Source organism: Pristis pectinata, chromosome 22, assembly GCF_009764475.1.
Source record: "Pristis pectinata isolate sPriPec2 chromosome 22, sPriPec2.1.pri, whole genome shotgun sequence".
Lineage (NCBI taxonomy): Eukaryota > Metazoa > Chordata > Chondrichthyes > Rhinopristiformes > Pristidae > Pristis > Pristis pectinata.
The window spans coordinates 18,709,458-18,730,050 of record NC_067426.1 but is presented as its reverse complement, the minus strand read 5'-3'; the positions used below and the strand labels follow the sequence as shown (position 1 = coordinate 18,730,050).

Here is a 20,593-nt window from a genome sequence, read left to right as displayed (position 1 = left end):
CCTCATGCGTGCCTCTTGTTTCCGCTACACTATTCCATTGCTTTACTGGCAAAGGTACCCTCTTAAGTTTAACTTGTTCAAACTTTGCTGTCCTTATCCTAACTCATATTAAGCTTCATTCACATATCACTCATATGCTTGCTGACCAAAATTGGTTCCTGGTTAATCAAGATCTTGATTTTAAAGTTTCCTTGATTGCTTTCAAACTCCTCAGTGGCCTTACCCATCCATAGCCTTCTCCAGCCTTAGAACCCTTTGGAATGGCCTCACTCCTCTAATTCTGCCCTCGTGTCCTCTAATATTAACCATTGGTGGCCATGCCTTCTGCTGCAGGCACCCTGAATTATAAATTTCCCCCACCATAACTCTACATCTGTACTTGCCCTTCTTCATTAATACCTAGTCTTTGACCAATCTCTTGGTTTTTGCCCTGTTATATGGCACAATATTGAGTTTTATTTTGTCAATGCCACAATTCTCCTACCAGCTATGTACTCTGGGATAATTTACAGTAGCCAACTAACCTACCAAGTAGCATGACTTTGGGATGTGGGAGGAAACAGGAGGACCTGGAGTAAACACATACGATCACAGAAAGTACATGCAAACTCTACAAAAATAGCACCAGAGGACAGGATAGAAACTGGGTTGCTTGGACCGGGGGTGGTAGTTCTACCTGTCACACCAACAATACAAGTTTTGGTGGAGTAAATCTGTCCTAGAACAGCAAAATGGATTTGCAATGGATGTGGTCTGTTTAAATTTCTTACTTTATGTGCCTTTTGTTCCTAGGTACATGAAGCTTGGCACAAAACACCCAGAATCCAATACAGCTGGGAATGATATCTTTGCAAAATTCTCAGCTTACATCAAAAACTCCAAGCCAGAAGCTAATGAAGGTAAGCAGTTTATTAGAACAGCCATATTAATCCTTCAAGTAGTTTGCAATTCAGAATATGATATGCAGAGAACATGTTCTCTAAGTAAACCAGCTGAATTTATTCTTGGTGTGGCCTCTCTTCATGTTGTAATGTGTGCAAATGGGTCCTATGTAGTATGTTAGTTGCAGATTAATGCCATTCTCTTTGGAGAATATATTTGAGACCACCTAGTATCCAGCAACGTGCAGGTCAATCTGTGAAGAAGGTGGTGGGAAACAAGATTGTAAGAAAACAATAAAATGGAAGATAAAACAAATTAGGGACACTGATTAAGTGTTGTCAACTGACTTCTAAAAACTTGAAGCTTGTAGGATAGAAAAAAAAGGGAAAGTAAATGATCCGTGGAATTAGGATTCTGGGAAACTGTGAGTGTGGGATTGTGCAATGGCTCTTGATTTCAGCATAACAGGAATGTAAGGAAATGTAAAAAAATGCATTCAAAACTCAAAATAAACAAAGGAGCACTTCAAGGAAACATTAACTGTGCAATTTTTGATGTAATTAAGACAAGAAAAGTTCAAATGAGAGAGAGTTTGGGATGTAGCTGCTTTAGGGAGAGTGCCTAAGTTACGACAAATTGTTCTTGAATCCTGTCCAAATGTGAAAGTTTAACACAACTGAAAGCTTGATCACCTGTCCTCCCACTGACAATTTCCTAACCTTGGAAAGTCCCATCCCAAACTGGAAGAAAGGATTATGTATAAGTAGATGTAGCAGAAATGGTGGAGAGCATTCTGACTGGTTGCATCACAGCCTGGTACAGAGGCTCCAATGCACAAGATCACAAGATGCTGCAGAAGGTTGTAGACTCAGCCAGTTCCATCATGGGCACAACTCTTCCCACCGTTGAAGACATCTTCAAGAAGTGGTGCCTCAAGAAAGCGGCATCTATCATTAAGGACACTCACCATTCCGGCATATGCCCTCTTCTCATTACTACCACTGGGGAGGAGGTACAGGAGCCTGAAGACTCACACCCAACGATTCAGAAACAGCTTCTTCCCCTCCGCCATCAGATTTCTGAACAGTGCATGAATACTACATCATTGTTCCTTTTTTCTTGCACTTTATTTATTTTGTAATTTATAGTTTTCTATATCTTTGCACTGTACTGCTGCTGCAAAACAACACATTTCATGTCATCTAGTACAGTGATAATAAACCTGATTCTGATTCTGAATCAATGCTGTGCCTTGCAGCAAAGAAGCAATTATGATGATCTGAACACAGCACGGAACCAGGCCCTTCAGCTCACTAAGTTTGCACTGATCATCAAACATCCACTTCCATTAATCCTACACTGATCCAATTTTATTCTCCCCACTCTTCCATCAGCTCCATTCACCTAACACTAGGGACAATCAACAAACACATCTTTGGGATGTCGGAGAAAACCAGAGGACCTGGAGGAAGCTCACAAGGTCACAGGGAGAACATGCAAACTCCACACAAACTATTGATCCCTGTGTGGATCATGAAAAAGAACATTTGAAACAAAAAAATCAGCTTGTGAGGCTGGCACAAAAGGCCAAAGCTCTAATTTTCTCATTCTCTCAATTGTTTTGTAAGGAAGCATGCCTGAGTTTACAAAGTAATTATGGATGAGGAAAACCATACAGTTCATCATAAATCGTCCATACAAATAGACCCTTTGCTCTTCCGCCAGGAGATGGACAAGGTCTTAAATGAATATTTCTCATCTGTTTTTATCATGGAGAAGGTCATGGAAGCTAGGGAATTTAGGGAATAGAAAACAGGAAGAGAATTATCCAAGAGCATTGCTATCCCCAGTGATGGCAGGGCCCAAAATGTGTGTGGTAAAGACCAGGCTAAAACATTAATAGCCATGTTCAATCTAAAGAGCCAACTGGATTATCCACCTCACTTTCCTCCTGAGATTCCGACCATCACAGAAGCCAGTCTTCAGCCAACACAAATCACTCCATTTGACATGAAGAAAGAGGAGACAGCATAGAAAACAGCAACAGGCTATGGGACCAGACGATACTCCAGCTGTACTGCTGAAGACCCGCCTTTTCCAGAACTGTCCCAGTACAGTTACAATATTGGCATCTACCCAAACCCATGGAAAATTGCCCAGATATGCATTGCCCATAAAAAGCACAAGAAATCCAATTTGGCTAATTACAGCTCAATCATTCTGCACTAAAATGTCAACAAACTGATGGAAAGTGTCATAGGTTGTAATATCACGTGGCACGTAACTCACCAATAACCTATTAACTGACATTCATTTTGGTATTTGCTGAGACCATTTAGCTCTAGATCTCATCTCAGCCCTAATTCAAGCATGGACCATAGACATGAATTCCATTGGTGAGATGAGAGTGAAATCAAGGCAGCATATGAACATGCAAACATATGAACAAGGGTAGGCCACCCAGACCTTCGAGCTTGCTCCACCATTTAGTATGATCATGGATGGCATGATTGTACCTTCAACTCCACATTCCCTTCTGCTCATAGTAACCTTTCACCCTCCAGCTTATCAAGTGTACCTTAAAAATATTCGAGGACTCTGCTTCCAACCCCCTGAGGAAGAGAGTTCCAAAGATTCACAACCTGTAAGTGAAAATGAAGGCTACTGTCAAAAAAGCATGCAATAGATAGAACTAAACAAACCCACAGAGAATTAGATCAAAGCAATACAGTCCTGCAATATTTAGATATGAATTGTGGTGGACAGTTGAACAGCTAGTGGGAAGAAGTGACTCCAAGAAATTCCCCATCCTCAGTAATGCCAGAGCCCAGCATGAGTTCTGAAGATAAAGGTGAAACCTTTGTAGCCATGTTTAGCCAGAAGTACCAAAGAAATCATCCACCTTCCCTGCCTCCTGTTAATCAAAATGAAGATAAAAGAATAATGGTTACAGATGAAATCTCATCATTTCTTATGCAATGGAAAAGCTCAAGTTTCTACAATCAATAAGTTCCTGAACTGTATATCCCAGAGCTCGATTCATCAGCTATTTTCCTTTGAAAATTTTTCAGTGAGTTAAATCTCATTTGAAAATCCAGTTTTTAATAAATGAACACAGTAGGTTAAGGCATTAACCTCTGAAATGACGTTAGACAGAAGTGATTTCCTTGCAGTTGCTGGGTACCTTCTCAGAAATGCTTGTAGTATTATTGAAGTCACTCATCTCCCTCTGGACTAACAAAGTAACTGATAAAATCATTATGGGGAGATGTGTCACTGTGCAGCTGGTACTGACATTCATCTCAGTTCTCTCAGTATAACTATCACTTCTGAATAAATAGCATGCACAAAGCCATTGAAAGCTGGCATTAGCTGGCCATTTCATTAAAAAGAAAACATGGATATCTTTAAAGATATTGAAATCGTATATTAAATCATTTGATCATCTAATGTCATCTGCTGGTCTCCAAGACATTTTTTCTCTTATAGGTTCACTGGTTTTACCAGCATTGTTAAAAAAGTCAAGAAAATTAACTTCAATGTGTTAATTATACTTGATCAAGATCAACAAACATTGCACTTTTTCTGATAATTGGTAAGGGAATATAATAATACAGAGTTAAATGATAACAGACCCTCTCTCATTTCACTCAGAAAATGAAGCTTTATAGTTACACAATGAAAATTTCTTCATGCAAAATAGCCATGGAGAACTAAATTGTGATTGGATTCAATCAAAACATATCAAACTCTAGAATTATTTTCCCAAATCTTGCTACCTCTTGAGCACTGCTCCTTCAATTCACTTCTTAAGACATATCTTGTCAATTAAGCCAACTATCCTAACAACAACAAAAGGTGGCATAAATAATACAATTAACATTCAGTAGAGCTCACTGGTCATGCAGTGCTATGAGACAAACAAAAAACCATGGAAATGATATAAGCCTTTGGAGAGGAAACCCACCCCAGCAGACCATATAGATTCTCAACCCATGAGTGAAAGCTTTTGACCAGGCAATAAAATAGGCCAAATACCTTGTCTTTCACACAGCTCTCCCACTTAGAGACCAGGTGATTCAAGTCAGGTCATCAAATGCAGGTCAGAATGAAGTCAAACCAAAACTAGAACAGAAACTTTCTTAAATTGTGGAAACAGAGTTGCAACCTCTTCCACCTTACATAAATGTGAAAATCATCTTTAAGCAAGCCATGAACATGCATCCTTGACATCTATAATGTGACTTAGTGCAATATTTGAAGCCACCACTCTGAGGTATTCTTCACTTCAGCTTCCCAAGAAGATGCCAGACTAATAATGTGCGGTCAGACTGAATCTTAAATACAAATAAGATTCTATACAATCTCAATTGTTGGAAACTTGCAAATTTCAGGGATGTAAGCTACCAATCCCCATCTCTTGGTTCACAATCATCCCTCTTTTTCCCATTATCCTTGTTTCTTTGTTGTTTATCCTGCAAATAACAGTGTCCATGGGTAATTCTTTGTAGTGGTCAGCCATGACTCAGTGGAGTCTCTTACTTCTAACTCAGGATATTATTGGTTCATTTTCTATCCTTGAACACAAAAGTTAGGCTGTGATTTCTGTGCAGTACTGAGGGACCAATATGCTACTCTCAGTCCCATTTCTACTGTCAGTACCAGATGGGACAACAAGTCCAGACCCATTTGCTTTCTCAAGCTGATGTAAAAAGCATTGTTTCACTTATTATAGAAGAGTTGGTGTTTTCCTACAGTTTCATGTCTAACACTTATACTTACCTAACTTTTTAAATTTATTAAACTTATACTAATTTTATACTTACATTTAAACTAACCTTATCAAAATAGATTATCTTAAAATTTATCCATTACTCTTTGTAAGCCCTTACTGCGCATGAGATTGAATGCTATGTTTGCTGATTTTACAACAATTTCCCTTCAAAAGTAAGTAATTGACTGGAATATCTTAAAGAAAGCTATATAAATATGTTTGTTTTCATAATCTGAGAGAGGAGATGGGTTAAAAATGAGGAACTACATATCCAAGCAGTTACACACATTAATGAAATTCATGTCATCTGACTGTGATTAAACCCTTTCTTATATCCTTCTCTTCCTATTTTACACTTGGACTACTCCAGAAATTAAAAAAAAGATTCTCCTCATGTTCAAAGATATTTACTATTTAATAGTATAGTCTGATCTAAGAATATGGTGGTCTGAGACTGTCTCACCAGAACCTGTTAAGTTAAATTGTACTTTTGATCTTAAATCTTACATTGCTAAGACATAGGTGAATATACTGTATTTTTATGTCAGATCAAAATCTTATGGGTTTTCAGGATTAGGCTGACTTCCACCACTCCCTGCACTCACTGCAGGGAGTGGGAGTGGGAGAAAGTAACTTGCTTTTCATTATTCAAAAATTATGCTTTCCTGCAAAATGTCTGTACATTAACATTTCCCACTGCACTTAAGCAAAGTAGCTTTTAAGGTCATATCACATGCTTTATCACTTCTGTACATCATGATATTCAATCAACAGGCACTGCACCAGGAAAAGCAGCAAATTAATGTTCTGGGTAAATATGTTTCACCAGCAACACGATGAATGCCTTAAATGTAATCTCTTTGAACCTTTCTTAAAATAGCCCAGTAATATTTGACAGGGTAAGTTCACCAATGTCAGCAGTATTAAAGAGGTTCTTTTGTGGAATTATAAGAAGTGTTGCACATTCAGTTCACTAGTTGCTCAGGAATAATTTCAGTGATGAATTGACCAATTTCACTTCTGGTAGTCAATTCAAACAGCTTACTTTGCTTGTACTGCAACCCTTTGACATTGAATCCCTGTGGCTAGATTGAGTGCAAATGGCAGCACTGCAATAGTTTTTTTTTACATTTTGCACACACATGCCACTTTACGTATGACATTGCTTTAGATTCCTAGCATAATGCCATCAAATTACAAGATATTCAATGACTTGCGCCTTAAGTTTAGCATTTGCTTTCACAAGAACAGTCATTGGGGAATACCAGGGAAGAAAGGAAATCAAATCATAACAGGTTTGATATTACAACTGACATTATCATACAATGTTTAATGGTATTGGAGGTGAAACAATCTGGTAAGAGATTGTATACTGAACATACTTGCATGAGAGTTGAATTTTTAAAACATGCTTCCAATGAAAACATACCTGTTGGAATGAATATTTTCAACTAAGAAAAACACCTGTCTTAATCTACATTTATGGCATTTTCTATATTTCTTTTGACGAAAGCCTAAATTTCAGCCTGTGTTATTTTCATCAACAATTTGAATTAATATTGTGCATTTGCAATGGAAAATGTCTCAAAGCGCTTAACAGAAGCAAGGTTGAAGACAGATTGGCACTGTGCCAAAATTGAAGAGGTCCCCAAAGGTTGTTGAAAGTGTACTGAATATGATTGTGTAAGAGTGTAGCCCAGTAGAATAGTTTTAATTAACTGGGTAATGAAGGAGAGGCGTTACTGGATGACAACATGATCAACTATGTGACAAAGGGAAAGGTAGTGCAACAGGACCACTGACACAGACTGTGCCAGTTTTCATTCAAATTGGGGAAATTCTGGTCCTGTCACAGCAGTGGGGTTCAAGTATGGAGTCAGAGATAGGCACAGCTGCTTCTGTTATCTTTACATATAATCATCATGCAAACATAAAAATTAGGAGCAGGGGCAGGCACTCATCCCCATGAACCTGCTCTATCCTTTAATAAGATCAGGGCTGATCTTATCATAAGCTCAGCTCCACACTTTTGCCCACCCCTGTGTACAGTATTGGTCTCCTTATATAAGGGAGGATGTAAATGCATTGGAAACAGCTTAGAGAAGGTTTACTCAACTGATGCCTGGAATAGGTGGGTTGTCTAAAGAGGAAGGGTTGGTCAGGCTAAATATAGGCCAAGCTTGTACCCACTAAAGTTTAGAAGATTGAAAGGCAACTTATTTGAAACATATAAGGTCCTGAGGTGGCTTGGAATGGTGGATATGGAGAGGATGTTTCTTCTTGTCAGAGAATATAGAACTAGGAGTCATTGTTTAAAGGTAAGGGGGTCAGCTGTTTATGAGAGAGTTGAGGTGAATTTTTTTCTTAAGTGAGTCGTTGGATCTCTCCTGCTCAAAAGGATTTGGAAGCAGAATCTTTACACTTTTTTAAGGCAGAGGTAGATAAGCACAGAGGTGAAAGGTTACCACAGGTATGCACTTGGTAATTAGGTCAGCCATGATCTTATGAGATGGAGCAGGCTGATGTGGATGAGTACCCTATTCTTGCTCCCAGCTCACACATTCATTTGTATGCTCATAAACAGAGGAAAGTTGATGGAGAAAATGTCAGATTATAAAAGCTGTATTGCCAGTGATGGACCAATGAAAACAGAATTCTCTGAATACATTTGGGTTTCCAACACTGGTGCTTCTCAGGAACATTTTGCCATGACGCAGAGCTGCTGCCTCACAGCCCCAGTAACCGGGATTCAATCCTGACTTCGGTGCTTGTCTGTGTGAGGTCTGCATGTTTTCCCTGTGACCATGTAGAATGTGGGTTTCCTCCCACATCCAAAAGCATGTAGGTTGGGAAGTTAATTGGCCACTGTAAATTTCCCCTAGTATTTGGGTGATTGGCAGAATCTGAGGGGGTTGATGGCAATGTGGGGAGTATGAAATGGAATTAGTGTAAATGTGTGGTTGATGGTTGGCGTGGACTAGGTAGGCCAGACTGTATAACTCTATGACTCTATTTTATGTATCAGTTACATATGTTTAGCTGGAGTGCACTACATTTGTTGTTACAGCTCTGGAAAAAGGCCTGCTGAAAACCTTGCAGAAGTTGGATGAGTATTTGAACACAGCCCTTCCGGAAGAGATTGATGCTGACAGCATGGAGGATATCAAGGCCTCCAACCGCAAGTTCCTGGATGGAAATGAGATGACACTTGCAGACTGCAATCTGCTCCCAAAGCTTCACATTGTCAAGGTACGATGAATCATTTTTAATTGTGTTCAGATCCAACCAAGCAGAAACATCTGGACCCCTGAAGAAAGAATCAATCAATCTAACACAACCTGGCAAATGGCTTTGGCAGCATATTTTGGCCATGTTTGCATTTATCTTTAGCAGTGGAGCTTGGAACCTCTGCTTCTACAGAACCATAAAATAAACTAAATTTAGCAAAGAAACATGGCTCTTTCTCCTCTTCTGGACGATGATCTTGGCCTGCTAGAGAAGCTCACTTTGCTGTTTGGCCACGGCAGGTTTGGCCAGGTGGGAAACAATTGTTTTCCTGTCCATCCTGATTACATTTAAAAAGGATCCTGTTGGCTTTGAATGAATACCCTTGCTGCATGCAATTTACAATTGGACATGATCAGGCAGTATTGGGAAAGAAAAATAAACAAAATACAGATGTTGGATATCTGAAACAAAAGATATTCAAAAGAATCTGCAGGTCAAGCAGCATCTGTACAAAGAGAAATAGAAATCCGTGAAAGAGAGAAAATGAGTTAGTTGTAAGTTGCAAAGAGGATGGGAGAAAGGATGAATAGGACAAAGGGAATATCTCTGATAGGGTGATACCAGGGATGCTATGGAGATAATGTGTAAACATCATCTTGTCGATAGAGTAATGGGGCAGATAGAGAGTGAGAATGCAGATAAAGGAATTTAATAATTGTGGAATGCAAAGCTGTAGGACATGTCCAGCAGAGAGAAGAAAACTGAGCCAAAACTGAAGAGGGATGACTTACAGTAGAAAAGCCCAGTTCTGATAGAACAAAGAAATTCAGTTGTCCGATGTTGCAGTATTCAACATTGAGTCCAGGAAGCTGCACGGTGCTCTGGCAGAAGATGAGGTGGTGTTTGTCAAACTTGTACTGGGTCTGCCTGTAGTAGTGTAGGTGGTCATGGACAGATAGATCAGAGTGAGAGTAGGATGGAGAATTAAAGTGGCAGCCAATAGGAACCTCTGAGCCTCTGCAGACTGAACGCAGGTTCTCTGAAAAGTACTTGCTTAATCTGCATTTGGTTTCTCCAGTATAGAAAGGATCACAATGCAATACATTGTGTGGTGGGTGCGTGGAACGCACTGCCTGCAGAGGTTGTGGGGGCAGATACATTAGGAACATTTAAAAGACTCTTAGGTAGATACATGAATGATAGAAAAATAGGGGGCTATGTGGGAGGGAAAGGTTAGATAGTTGTTAGAGCAGGATAAAATGTCGGCACAACATTGTGGGCCGTAGTGCCTGTACTGTGCTGTAGTGTTCTATGTTCTATTAGATTGGAAGAAGTGCAAGTGAATTACTACTTCACTTGGAATGACTGTTTGGGTCCCTGGATGTTGGGAGATGAAGAGGTAAAAGGACAGGTCTGGCATCTCCTGTGGTTTGCATGAGAAGGTGCTGTAAGAAGGGGAATGTTTGGCAGAAGAGTAGTCCAAGGAGTTGCAAAGAGAATGGTCCCTTCAAAATGCTGAAAGGGGAAGGGAGCTGAAGATGTGTCTAGTGATGGAATCTCATTGAAGCTGGTGTAAATTGCAAAGGTGAGGGTGAAGACTCTGTGAACTCCTATCTATTGCTATGTCCAGGAGATGTGGAGGTGAGAACAGAGTTGCAAGAAATAGATGACATGTGGTGAAGAGCTCTGTCAGCCACAGCTGAAGAAGGAGTACTGGGAAACAAGAGGTTAAATCCCCATTCCATTTTAACTGACGGAGTCTTGTTCCTCCTAGACAAGGGAAAAGGTTAAAATCAGGCCAAAGACTTCTTCACCCTCCACCAGTCACAGAATCCCATTGTAATCAGTTCTAGGGGCTTTCGTATTACTACAGAATAGTATCAAAAAATAATAGTGGCATCATTAAAGTAAATGAATGAAGTCAGCCTGGTACCAATTTGCAGAAGGTAAGTCAACAATTTTATCGTTGTATCTATCATTGTAAAACATGCTTTACTGTTCGACAGTAGGTCAACAGTAATCAGTAAACATCTTGCCAATTTATTTTCTGAAACTATTCAATTTTCTTTTATGATTATAATTAGATCTGTAGGGCAGGTATCACAATTATTACTGTTTTAGTCAAACAATAATTCAAAATAAGAGAAGTTTAAACAAGGATCATAACAGGAGTAGGTAATACAGCCTTTCAAGTCTATTTTGCTATAAACATGATCTTGGTTGAACCTTGGATTTAAATTAAATTCCGTTTTTTCTTCCTGTCCCTGTACTGTTCTCAGTCTTGTATTTGTATTTCCTCAATGACCAACGTACATGGACCTTTGGGCTAGAGAATCCCAAAGATTCAGAATGGAGAAATTTCTCCATCCCTTAGTCCTAAATGGTTGACCACATCCTGAGATTACGTCCCTCATTCTCGACTCTTTAGTAAAGAAAAAAACTGCCTCTAATCTGTCTCCCAAAACTCAATTAAATTTAACTTGTCTTCAAAATTCCAGAGGTTATCAATCCAATTTGCTCAATCTCTGAACTTTGTTGCACCAGCTCCAAATCAAATATACATTTCTTTAGGTAAGGAGATTAAAATTGTGCTCAATATACCATGTGTATCTCACCAAAACCCTACCTAATTGCAGCAAATCCTATTACCCTTATGCTGCAACTCCCTTGCATTAAATGCTAACTGACCATTTGCCTTCATAATTGCTTAACAGTTAATGGCTTTATCATCACTGAATGCCCCATTGTCAATATCCTAAGGGTCCCCACTAACTGGTAGGCTACAAAATTATTTTGGCTGCAAGAACATGTTTGAGGCTGGGTACCTTGTGCGGAGTGATTCCACAAAGCCTTTCCTCTATCTACAGAGCACAAGTCAGGTGTGTGATGGAATATCCACCTCTACCTGGATGAGCATAGTTTAAAAGTCACTCAAACAACTCAGCAGTATCCAGGACAGAAAATGCTCAGTTGTCATTCCATCATCGTCGTAAACAATTAGTTCTGCCACCGGAGCGCTGTAACTGCAACACTCAGCAGCTAAAAGATGCAGTACATTGTCAAAGCTACTTCAACAGCACCCGCCCAAAGCTGCAACCACTGCCACCCACAAGGATGGGGGCAGCAGGAGAATGGGGACATTACCAGCTGCAAGTGTCTTCCACCTGCCACCTCATTGCTCAGTCCCAGAATTGGTCCATATTTTTTCTGGCTCAGTCACAAAACTTCAATCTCAGTGACAGCGTTGACAGCTGGTGAGCCTTGGAGTTGAACTCACCAGCTGCCAAAGCTGCTTTGGAGACAGAGCTGGACATTTGCACTTGGAGAGGGCTTGTGTTGTGCTGGGCTTTTGTCAGTCAGCTGGGAGGAGTTGCCTCAATAGAGGACTGCACTTGGAGCAGGTTGAAACTGACAGGGATGAGACTGACAAGTTTCTCAACCAAGAAATGGTATAGGTTTGAAAGGCTGAATGCTCACCTCCTATGCCATAACAATTATTTTCTATTGTAACTAAAATCATAATCATTTGTTTTTCGGGGTACTTTTTAAGAACTAATAGCAATCCATAACACGGCAATAAATACAATGTCTTTCCTGTTTAGGTTGTAACAAAGAAATATCGGAACTTTGACATTCCAAAGTCCATGACGGGAATTTGGCGGTACCTGCAGAACGCTTATACCAGGGATGAATTCACAAATACCTGCCCCGGAGACAAAGAAATTGAAATTGCTTACGCAGATGTAGCAAAACGTCTCAGCAAGTGATGATTGGCAGGGCCAGCACATGCAGCCACTAACAGAAAAGCTTTTGTTAACAGACAACGCTTTCCTTTTATTGCATGGTTTTGCAAGTTGTCAGATATAATTTTATATCTTCTATTGGATTATAACTTCAGGTATCTCAGTTTTTACTTTTTTTACATATATATTTTTTAGGAAGGGCTTTCAATGTTCTGCCAATCAAGCAAGCAATTGCTGAGGTGATCATAACCATATGGTAATTGATATCCAAGAAGGAGTTGATTCTCCGTGTAATGATGTAATAGGAAGCTGTGCCTGTAAGACCTTGCACTGTGAACAGTCATTCTATATGCTATGTAAAAAATAGCAAAATGACTGTTTATCTTACAGTCTATTTAGATCACATTTAAATGTAGATATCATAAAACCAACCTTGGCCTCAAAAATTAACAGATTACAGTGCCTAACTGGTTAAGATCACAATAGTTACCACAAACACCTAAGTATAACCACCTTTACTCAAGCAAGTAGCCTTGAAAGCCCTGGTGTAGGTATTATGAAGGACATACACATAAAGTCACAAAATATTATAGCAGTATTCTATGGATTACTTTTATTAATATATCTATAATGCTGCAACAATCATCAAATTTGTGATTGATTAATCATGAATAAAATATTTCCATTTACCCCATTCTAAATTTCATCAATAACTATTTTGACTTTTTATGCTTGGATTCATATAGTTGCTGTAATGGGCAGGTGAGCTAGAAATGGAACAAAATCAACACTGAGGTAAAATCTAGTCATGAGTGGCTGTAGTGGGTGATACAACATGCTGTTTATAGGACATTTTGTGAGGTTTCATTAAGCAGAAATTATTATCCTTATAGGGAAACGCAAGCTCAAGAAAATAACAATGGATTTCTAGCTCTATGTCTTTCTTGTAATTTCAAAAAAGTTTGGTTTATTTGAATACATACAGGTAGTTCGAGTGAATAGTCCCATTATGTGAGGATATCTCCTTTTTAGTGTACAAAAACAGCTGGTGCTATTTGTATCTTGGATATTCTCAAGGGAGATACATAAATCCTGATGTCTTGTGGGCTCTGTCGCTTCACAGAATGTGTGGGTCAGCGACTTCTTGCAAGAAACATTTAAGTTATTCTTGTGTTTCTTTGCCAATTTTTCTTTCTCCGTATCTACAGTAAAATGGCAACCCCAGGAACAATGCCATCGCATGTTTGAATTACATGAAATTCAGAATAAAATGAGAGAGAACAATTCCACTGTTGGTGATCTCATTGTTCAAGTAAATCCTTTTACATCACAACCTATAGGCCACTTAACTAATAGACACTCAGTAACACTCAGTTGTAATCTATAAGAATAGGTATCATCTAAAGCTACCTCAGGTTGGCTTGTCTTGCTTTAAAGTGATTTATTTGTGTCTTATGGATGATAAAAAGCAAGCTGTCATTTTCTAACTCATAACCAAGTTCCCTCTGAGACCATATTTTTCTTCTCCAAATGGTGACTGGCTTTAAACACAAAAAAAATAGCAAAATTACTCAAAATTTTTAAAATAAAGGCCAAAGTGATTGTTGCAACATTATAACGTTAGCGCTCTATGAAATGCATTGGTAATGGAGTTACACCACATTGGTTTTATTGCAAAACTTTCATATTCTTAAACACAGATGATAGTCATTTAAAATGCCAGTTTATTTGTTCCCAGTTTATGTGTACAACCAACGCGTAACACTGCAAAGCACAGTGAATTTCATCTACTTAAGCAACCTTATTCATTTAACTCCAGCTAACTGATTACAGAGCAGTATTTGAGGGCCGTGCTAAAGACTCATCAATCATCACTCTCGCCTCTGGGAATGGAGGCTGTATGGTGAGAGAAAATGGCTCTTTGGAGCACACTGGAGAATATGTATTTTGTTCAAAAAATAAGCTGCATAAAACAAGCAGAAGCTTTTTATTAGCTACCATACAAGGTCAGAAAATTTTCCATTAATAAAAGTTGACCTGTACAATTGCATTTTCTTATTTATGCCAGTCATATCTTTTATTTTGTTTTCCCTTGATATCAGAGTAACTTCATTGTAAATAGGTTTCCCAAAGATAGCAGATCCTGTGGGATGCATTTCCCAGAGAACCTGTCTGCAAAATATCATTAAGTCATTTAAATAATGGGTCTCACCTGGCACATTTTCACCTGAAGTCAACAATTAGGTAAGCAAGCAAACTAGAAGAGTGATTACCACATGTTGTGACAAAGTACAATGGTTCAAAATGAATTTCTCCACAACACAACTGCTGGTTAGAGAGCATGCATAGATGATTACATTTGGTTTGGCATGCTTCCATGTTTAATTAAAGTAATATTTCAGATTTTATATAATGTTCAGAAATTGCTGAATTACTGTATTTTGTAAAATAGGATAATTTTCAACATATTATTACTAAAATAATATTAAGAGTAATGTGCTTTTTTTTAAGAAATGGTTGTGCACCATTGTCACCATGAATTCCCCAACTGTAAACCATCCGGGCTGCCCACTCTGCTCTGAAAAAAGTCATCATCTCTTGAGTAGTAATATTAAAAGAAGACTGCATTACTAGAATAGATAGAGTGTTGAACAGGTAGTCATTGATTAATAGAAAAAGTGCAGGTGAGGAAGGCCTGGAGGTCACTCTTGCATCATATGCAGGGATGAAGAAATTTGCATCTGTTTTAAACTGAAACACTGAAAAATGGATTGTTGGTGTCAAGAAGTAACTAACAAGTGTGTAGTTTCAGAAGGATTTGCAATGATCTACAAATATTAAGTGTAAAGTCACAAGAGGAGTTCTTAGCATGAAATATGTGGTGATTTTCATTTTTTAAAAGTCATTTACATTTGATAACTGGATGTTGTGCATCTCCTATTCATGTGGTTTTGTAACTCTTTGGTTCAGCTTTCTCATGTTCTAATAAATATTTCCTAAACTATTTGCTTTGGCCTTTTGTAAACACCTAAATTGGCTTCAATGCAGATGCTGGTTTGTTAATCCCTACACAAGTCTGGCTATGTTTACACAGAGTGCATTATTTCAAAGTGAACTGGCATTAAATTTGCGTTATGCTTTGAACAAATGCTTACGTAACATTCATGAAGAAATAAGCATTTCTTAGAGTGATATTAGTTCTGTGCTGACATGAATTCAGTGTGTAAACATTAACTCTGTTAGCTGGGAGAGAAAGTAGGTGGAAGAACAATACTTTCACTGGGAATGTGCTCTGTGAAAGAATTGCAGATGGTGATTGTAGTTAACTATTCTGATGCATTAAAGTAAATCCTTCCACCTCTCTTCTGTGGTTGTCAGGAGTGACTTCCTTTCTTCTGAATTGATGGATTATTATATGTTTTAAAACAACACTCCAATGCTTATTTGCATTTTGCCCTAAGATACTGAGAAGTAAAGGTCATCCTAAAACTTTATCAATGTTTTCATTTTCTCATTATATTGAAAAGACTTTTGAGAAAGTTTGTGTGTAGATGTGAGTATATAGGATGTTTAGACTTAGAATATCCCAGACTGTTCCAGCCAAGGCAAAAACAAATCAATACCTGTAAAAAAAAATTTATGAAAATAATGTCCAGTAGGTAGAAAGACAACAATATGTTCTCCAAGCATATCAAAACTATAGGGACTATGACTGACAACAATTGAGAAGGAGCAAAGACGAAATTCCACATAAAAGATTAGGAAACCATCACACCATTAAGCTTTTTATAAATTTTGAACTAAGCTAAATCGAGACTGGCACGAGTGAAGTAAACGGGGCTCCTTCGGGTTAAAGGCATGGAAATTTTAGGAACTTAAGGTTGTAGTTGAACAATAGGAACATTAGTTTAGCTTGGGGTCCCCAGTGCCATGTTTATTTTTTCATGACTACTTATTAACAATTAATGATGAGATGAAAGAAGCAATCAGGTGATGTCTAATTATGAGTAGAAATCTCTCAACTGGTACATTTGGGATCTGGCACAACACAAAGATTTCAAAATGGTATGCTTAGTTGAATAATTAGGTTTAATAAACCCAATATAAAAGCCAAAATCAAATATGCAGTTGCATTTTGTAATATTATGTTTTTAAATTTCATAAGTGAAGTAAAAATTTGGATTAATTTCTTCAAAGTTTACATGCCTGTGGATTCTGTCATCAGTTCTGTCATTGGCTCTACTTCAATTTCCAATGATTATGTCATTGATAAGCCAGTGGTGTGTTATATAGCATACAGTATATCAATACAAGGGAAGGGGCTATGTATTAAACCTCAAATATTGTATTTTCTTGATATTTAAACTGTTAACCAATTGCAGCAGTTTCTGAACTTTAACTATTTTATCATACAAAAGGGCTGAATACCAAAATGCCACCAGCTTCTGACATTGTTGGGACCAATGCTAATTGGCCGTTGCCTTAAACTGTTAAGGATTTGAAATAGGAAAATGTAAAAGGGATTAAGTTGACATTTGTAAAAATATTGTAATCTCTTTCAGAGTTAACTCTAGCACCAAGGTGATTAATAAGTAGCAGAGGAGAACCCAAAGAGATTCTTCTGACCTAGTGTATGATATGAATGGAAGGTGTTATATTTAACTTTATCTATTAGAGGATCACTGCTATACAGTAAACTATGGCTTTGGGCAAATTTGTAACTTGCTTCATTTGAATACAATTTTAAATACATATATTTTTAAAGTTGTGAAAAACTGACAACATTTAGGATGCTTGTCACAAAATGCAATAGCAGTAAGAAAAAACTTTCAGGATAAGCTGTGATAGTCTGTTCAAAAGATATCTTGTCTTTCATTAGTTTTTTGACATTCTTTTTTCACTAATGAATGAATAAAAATGTAAATCATGATTTTGTTCTTGCCTTCAGGAAAGTTGAATGCCTACAGTTATTCTGGACTACAAAATTCTGTTCTATTTTTTAAAAAGATGGTTTAAGAATGGAGGTAATCTAAATCACATGGAACAGTATTTGAAATGGATCATTAACATTATTGTAAAAGTTTAGATCAGAATACTGATTGCCACATGCATGCTGACACGTTGATTATGGTACAATAATCATTGTAATTATGTGAAAATTTAAATTTGTATACAATCTCTAAAGCACTTATTGGAAAGGAAGCCTCAGTCATTCAATGGATATTCATATCCATTCTCTGTCTCTGCTCTCCTTAAAACTACGCATGGATACGAGTAATCAGAAAGTAATTTTGCCATGTTCATTTACCTTGTATTGCCATCATTTATTGTATTATTTTTAGAAGTAAATATGCATTTTTAATGTAATGCTTATGTTCACTCTGAAGGCAATTCTTTCTGAGCAGGGTAAAGTCATTAAAATAACACTGATCAATAATTATCATTATGCTTTTCCCTGTGAACTGCCAAGGAGCACACATGTCTTATCACCTGCAAGGGTGGTGAACATTGTACTAGTAGCTCTAAATTGGATTTGAAGATTTCAAAATAAAGTGACTATTTGAAGCTTCAATTTCAAATTTACAAAGACAACAATTTTGAAAAGATCATTGCACTAATTCAATCCACCACCACAAAGGAAAGTGGGCAACTTTTGGATTATTTTGGACTGAGGCAACCCTTATTTAAATTGCTTCATCAATCTTCCATCCATGGGTTAATGGTTTCTTATGGCTGATGAGATTTGATGGGATACTAAATTGGCAAGTACCACGTATGTCCTCTCAAAAGTCAAAGCAAGCTTGAGATTGACAGGGTAATGATTCATCAAAGAACAAATTCTATATTAACAAAAGACCAATCAGACATAGTGAAAACAACATCTTTGTCTAGTCTTTCTAAAATCAATTTATAATTTATGAAGTTTGGGTGGTGAAGAGCATTATATCTTCAACACTGGTGATATTAAACAATTGGTTAAAGAAAGAAAGGGGATAAGAATTCATTTAATAATACTGCAGATTTGGACTTCATCATTATGGACAAGTACCCTGCCACTGCTGAACATTTTCATTGGAAGATAAGTTTAGAGTTATTTTTTAAATGCTGGAGACTACATGTAGATTGGGGTCTCTTTTCCTCAGACCAACTACGAGTTTCAGTCCCTGTTGTACAGTATGCTTACATCTCCCACTGTATGTTGAACATATTGTGCAAAAAACACCAGTACACCACTGGCAGTTGTTAATAAAATAAAATGTATATTTTCACATCTAATCTGTGTTTCTGTAGCATCTGTATCATCAAAATAACAACTGGCAAGGGAACTAGTGAGACAGAAAAATGTGGTTGTACATTTTATGCCAGCAATATCCAGTAAAAAGCAGGTCATGCAATCTTGCCATTGCACAATAGAGGGCCTGACCTCACATTTCAGTGGTGTCTCTCTCTTCATCATGGGACTTTGAAGTACTATTGTATGATTTTGAAACTTACAAATTCCCTGTATGAGACTTGGTAATAACATTGTGAACTTCTTCCAACCCTGTTTTGTCAGCAAAAAGTAATTTCGATAAACATATCTGTACTCTTTATGATATGGAATTTATAATCTTGTGAATGGGAGTAGAATGACATGGGATTAACAAGGATCAATGCTGAAAGGCAGAAGCAAACAGCCCACAGTGGAAATGCAGTCTTCAGGTTAAAGTGTTAGTCACATTTATTTTAAATGATTGTAATTACACAAATGCAATGACACTGAAGAATTATTAAGGTGTGTTTCAATTACATCAAATTGTGTTTGCACTTAATTTGAATTACACAACAATGAAGTTGAAAATTTGGTAACATATTCAGAGTCCCGTCAACTGAACTGTCAGATGAGTGAGACATCTCATACTGCTGTAACTTGAATATAGAAAGTAAGTATATTGGGAAATATAGTGGACAATGAATTATAAAGCAGGCTTTTGGATCACCTGAAATTGATCTGCCCAATCAGAAATTCTTCACTGAAGGCTATAAATAATGTTAAAATACACAGAACATTGAATCCTATTCAATGGATGCAGTGGAGAGCAACTCCTAGACTTATAAAATCCTTATCTGTTCAGTTATTTAATAATTTGAGTTTGAGATTGAGCCAGGCTTGCCAACTGAAATTACAGATGAGCTTAACCTTCTATAGTTTGCATCAATCACACTATTCTCTCAGTGATAAACTTGCACATTTTGATTCTTCCAAATTCTGAGATATTAATCAAACAAAACATCCTGATTACACCAAGACTAACGGCTATTTACAAATAATATTGAGGTGTTGTTTTCCCTCCACAAAAAGCCACAGGAACTCTTTGCAGGATTTAGCTAACTGAATTCCATTTCTATTTATTTATTTATTCTATTTATCTGCCCTTTTCTTACACTGACACAGAAATTAAAAGTGGAGCTTCAGAAGAACCATTTGTTCTGTCATGTTTCGTTCCACATACTTTGACTAGCCACTTGTCTTTGTTTCAAAGCAGAATCCCTAAAAACATTCTTATTCACAATGGACTTATCCAGACCACTGTCAATTGGCTAACATCAGAGGTCTGTGTACAGTTTCATAAGGGTTTGGAACTGTCTCCAATATGGTAAAGTCCACCTTCTAAATGTGAAACTCAGCACCTATCCTGTCATTTCCCCTTCGGATCTTATATATTTCATTCCAACTTTGTATATTTCATTAGGACCATTCCTCGTTCTTCTAAATTCCAAAGAATACAGATCCAATTTCTTTATCCTTTCATTACAGGACATTTCTCTCATCCCAAGAAATAGTCCATTGCATCTCTTTTGGATTGCCTCTTTGCTACTATATTCATTCATAAATAAGGAGACCAAAAACATACAGTACGCTAGTATATCACCAGTATATTGCATAATTGTAACAAGTCTATGTTTCCAAACTCCAACCTCCTTA

At 37.5% G+C, this 20,593-nt stretch overlaps 1 protein-coding gene across 1 annotated transcript in view; it reads left to right on the top strand.

The window, feature by feature from the left end:
• LOC127581624 (chloride intracellular channel protein 4) overlaps positions 1 to 18,903 on the top strand; it is a 109,987-nt gene extending 91,084 nt beyond the window's left edge. The window contains exons 4-6 of the mRNA XM_052036151.1: positions 793 to 899; positions 8,724 to 8,905; positions 12,487 to 18,903. Coding sequence (XP_051892111.1) covers positions 793 to 899; positions 8,724 to 8,905; positions 12,487 to 12,651 — 454 coding nt within the window. The 3' untranslated portion in view covers positions 12,652 to 18,903. The remainder of the gene's footprint in view (positions 1 to 792; positions 900 to 8,723; positions 8,906 to 12,486) is intronic.
• Positions 18,904 to 20,593: the final 1,690 nt, after the last annotated feature.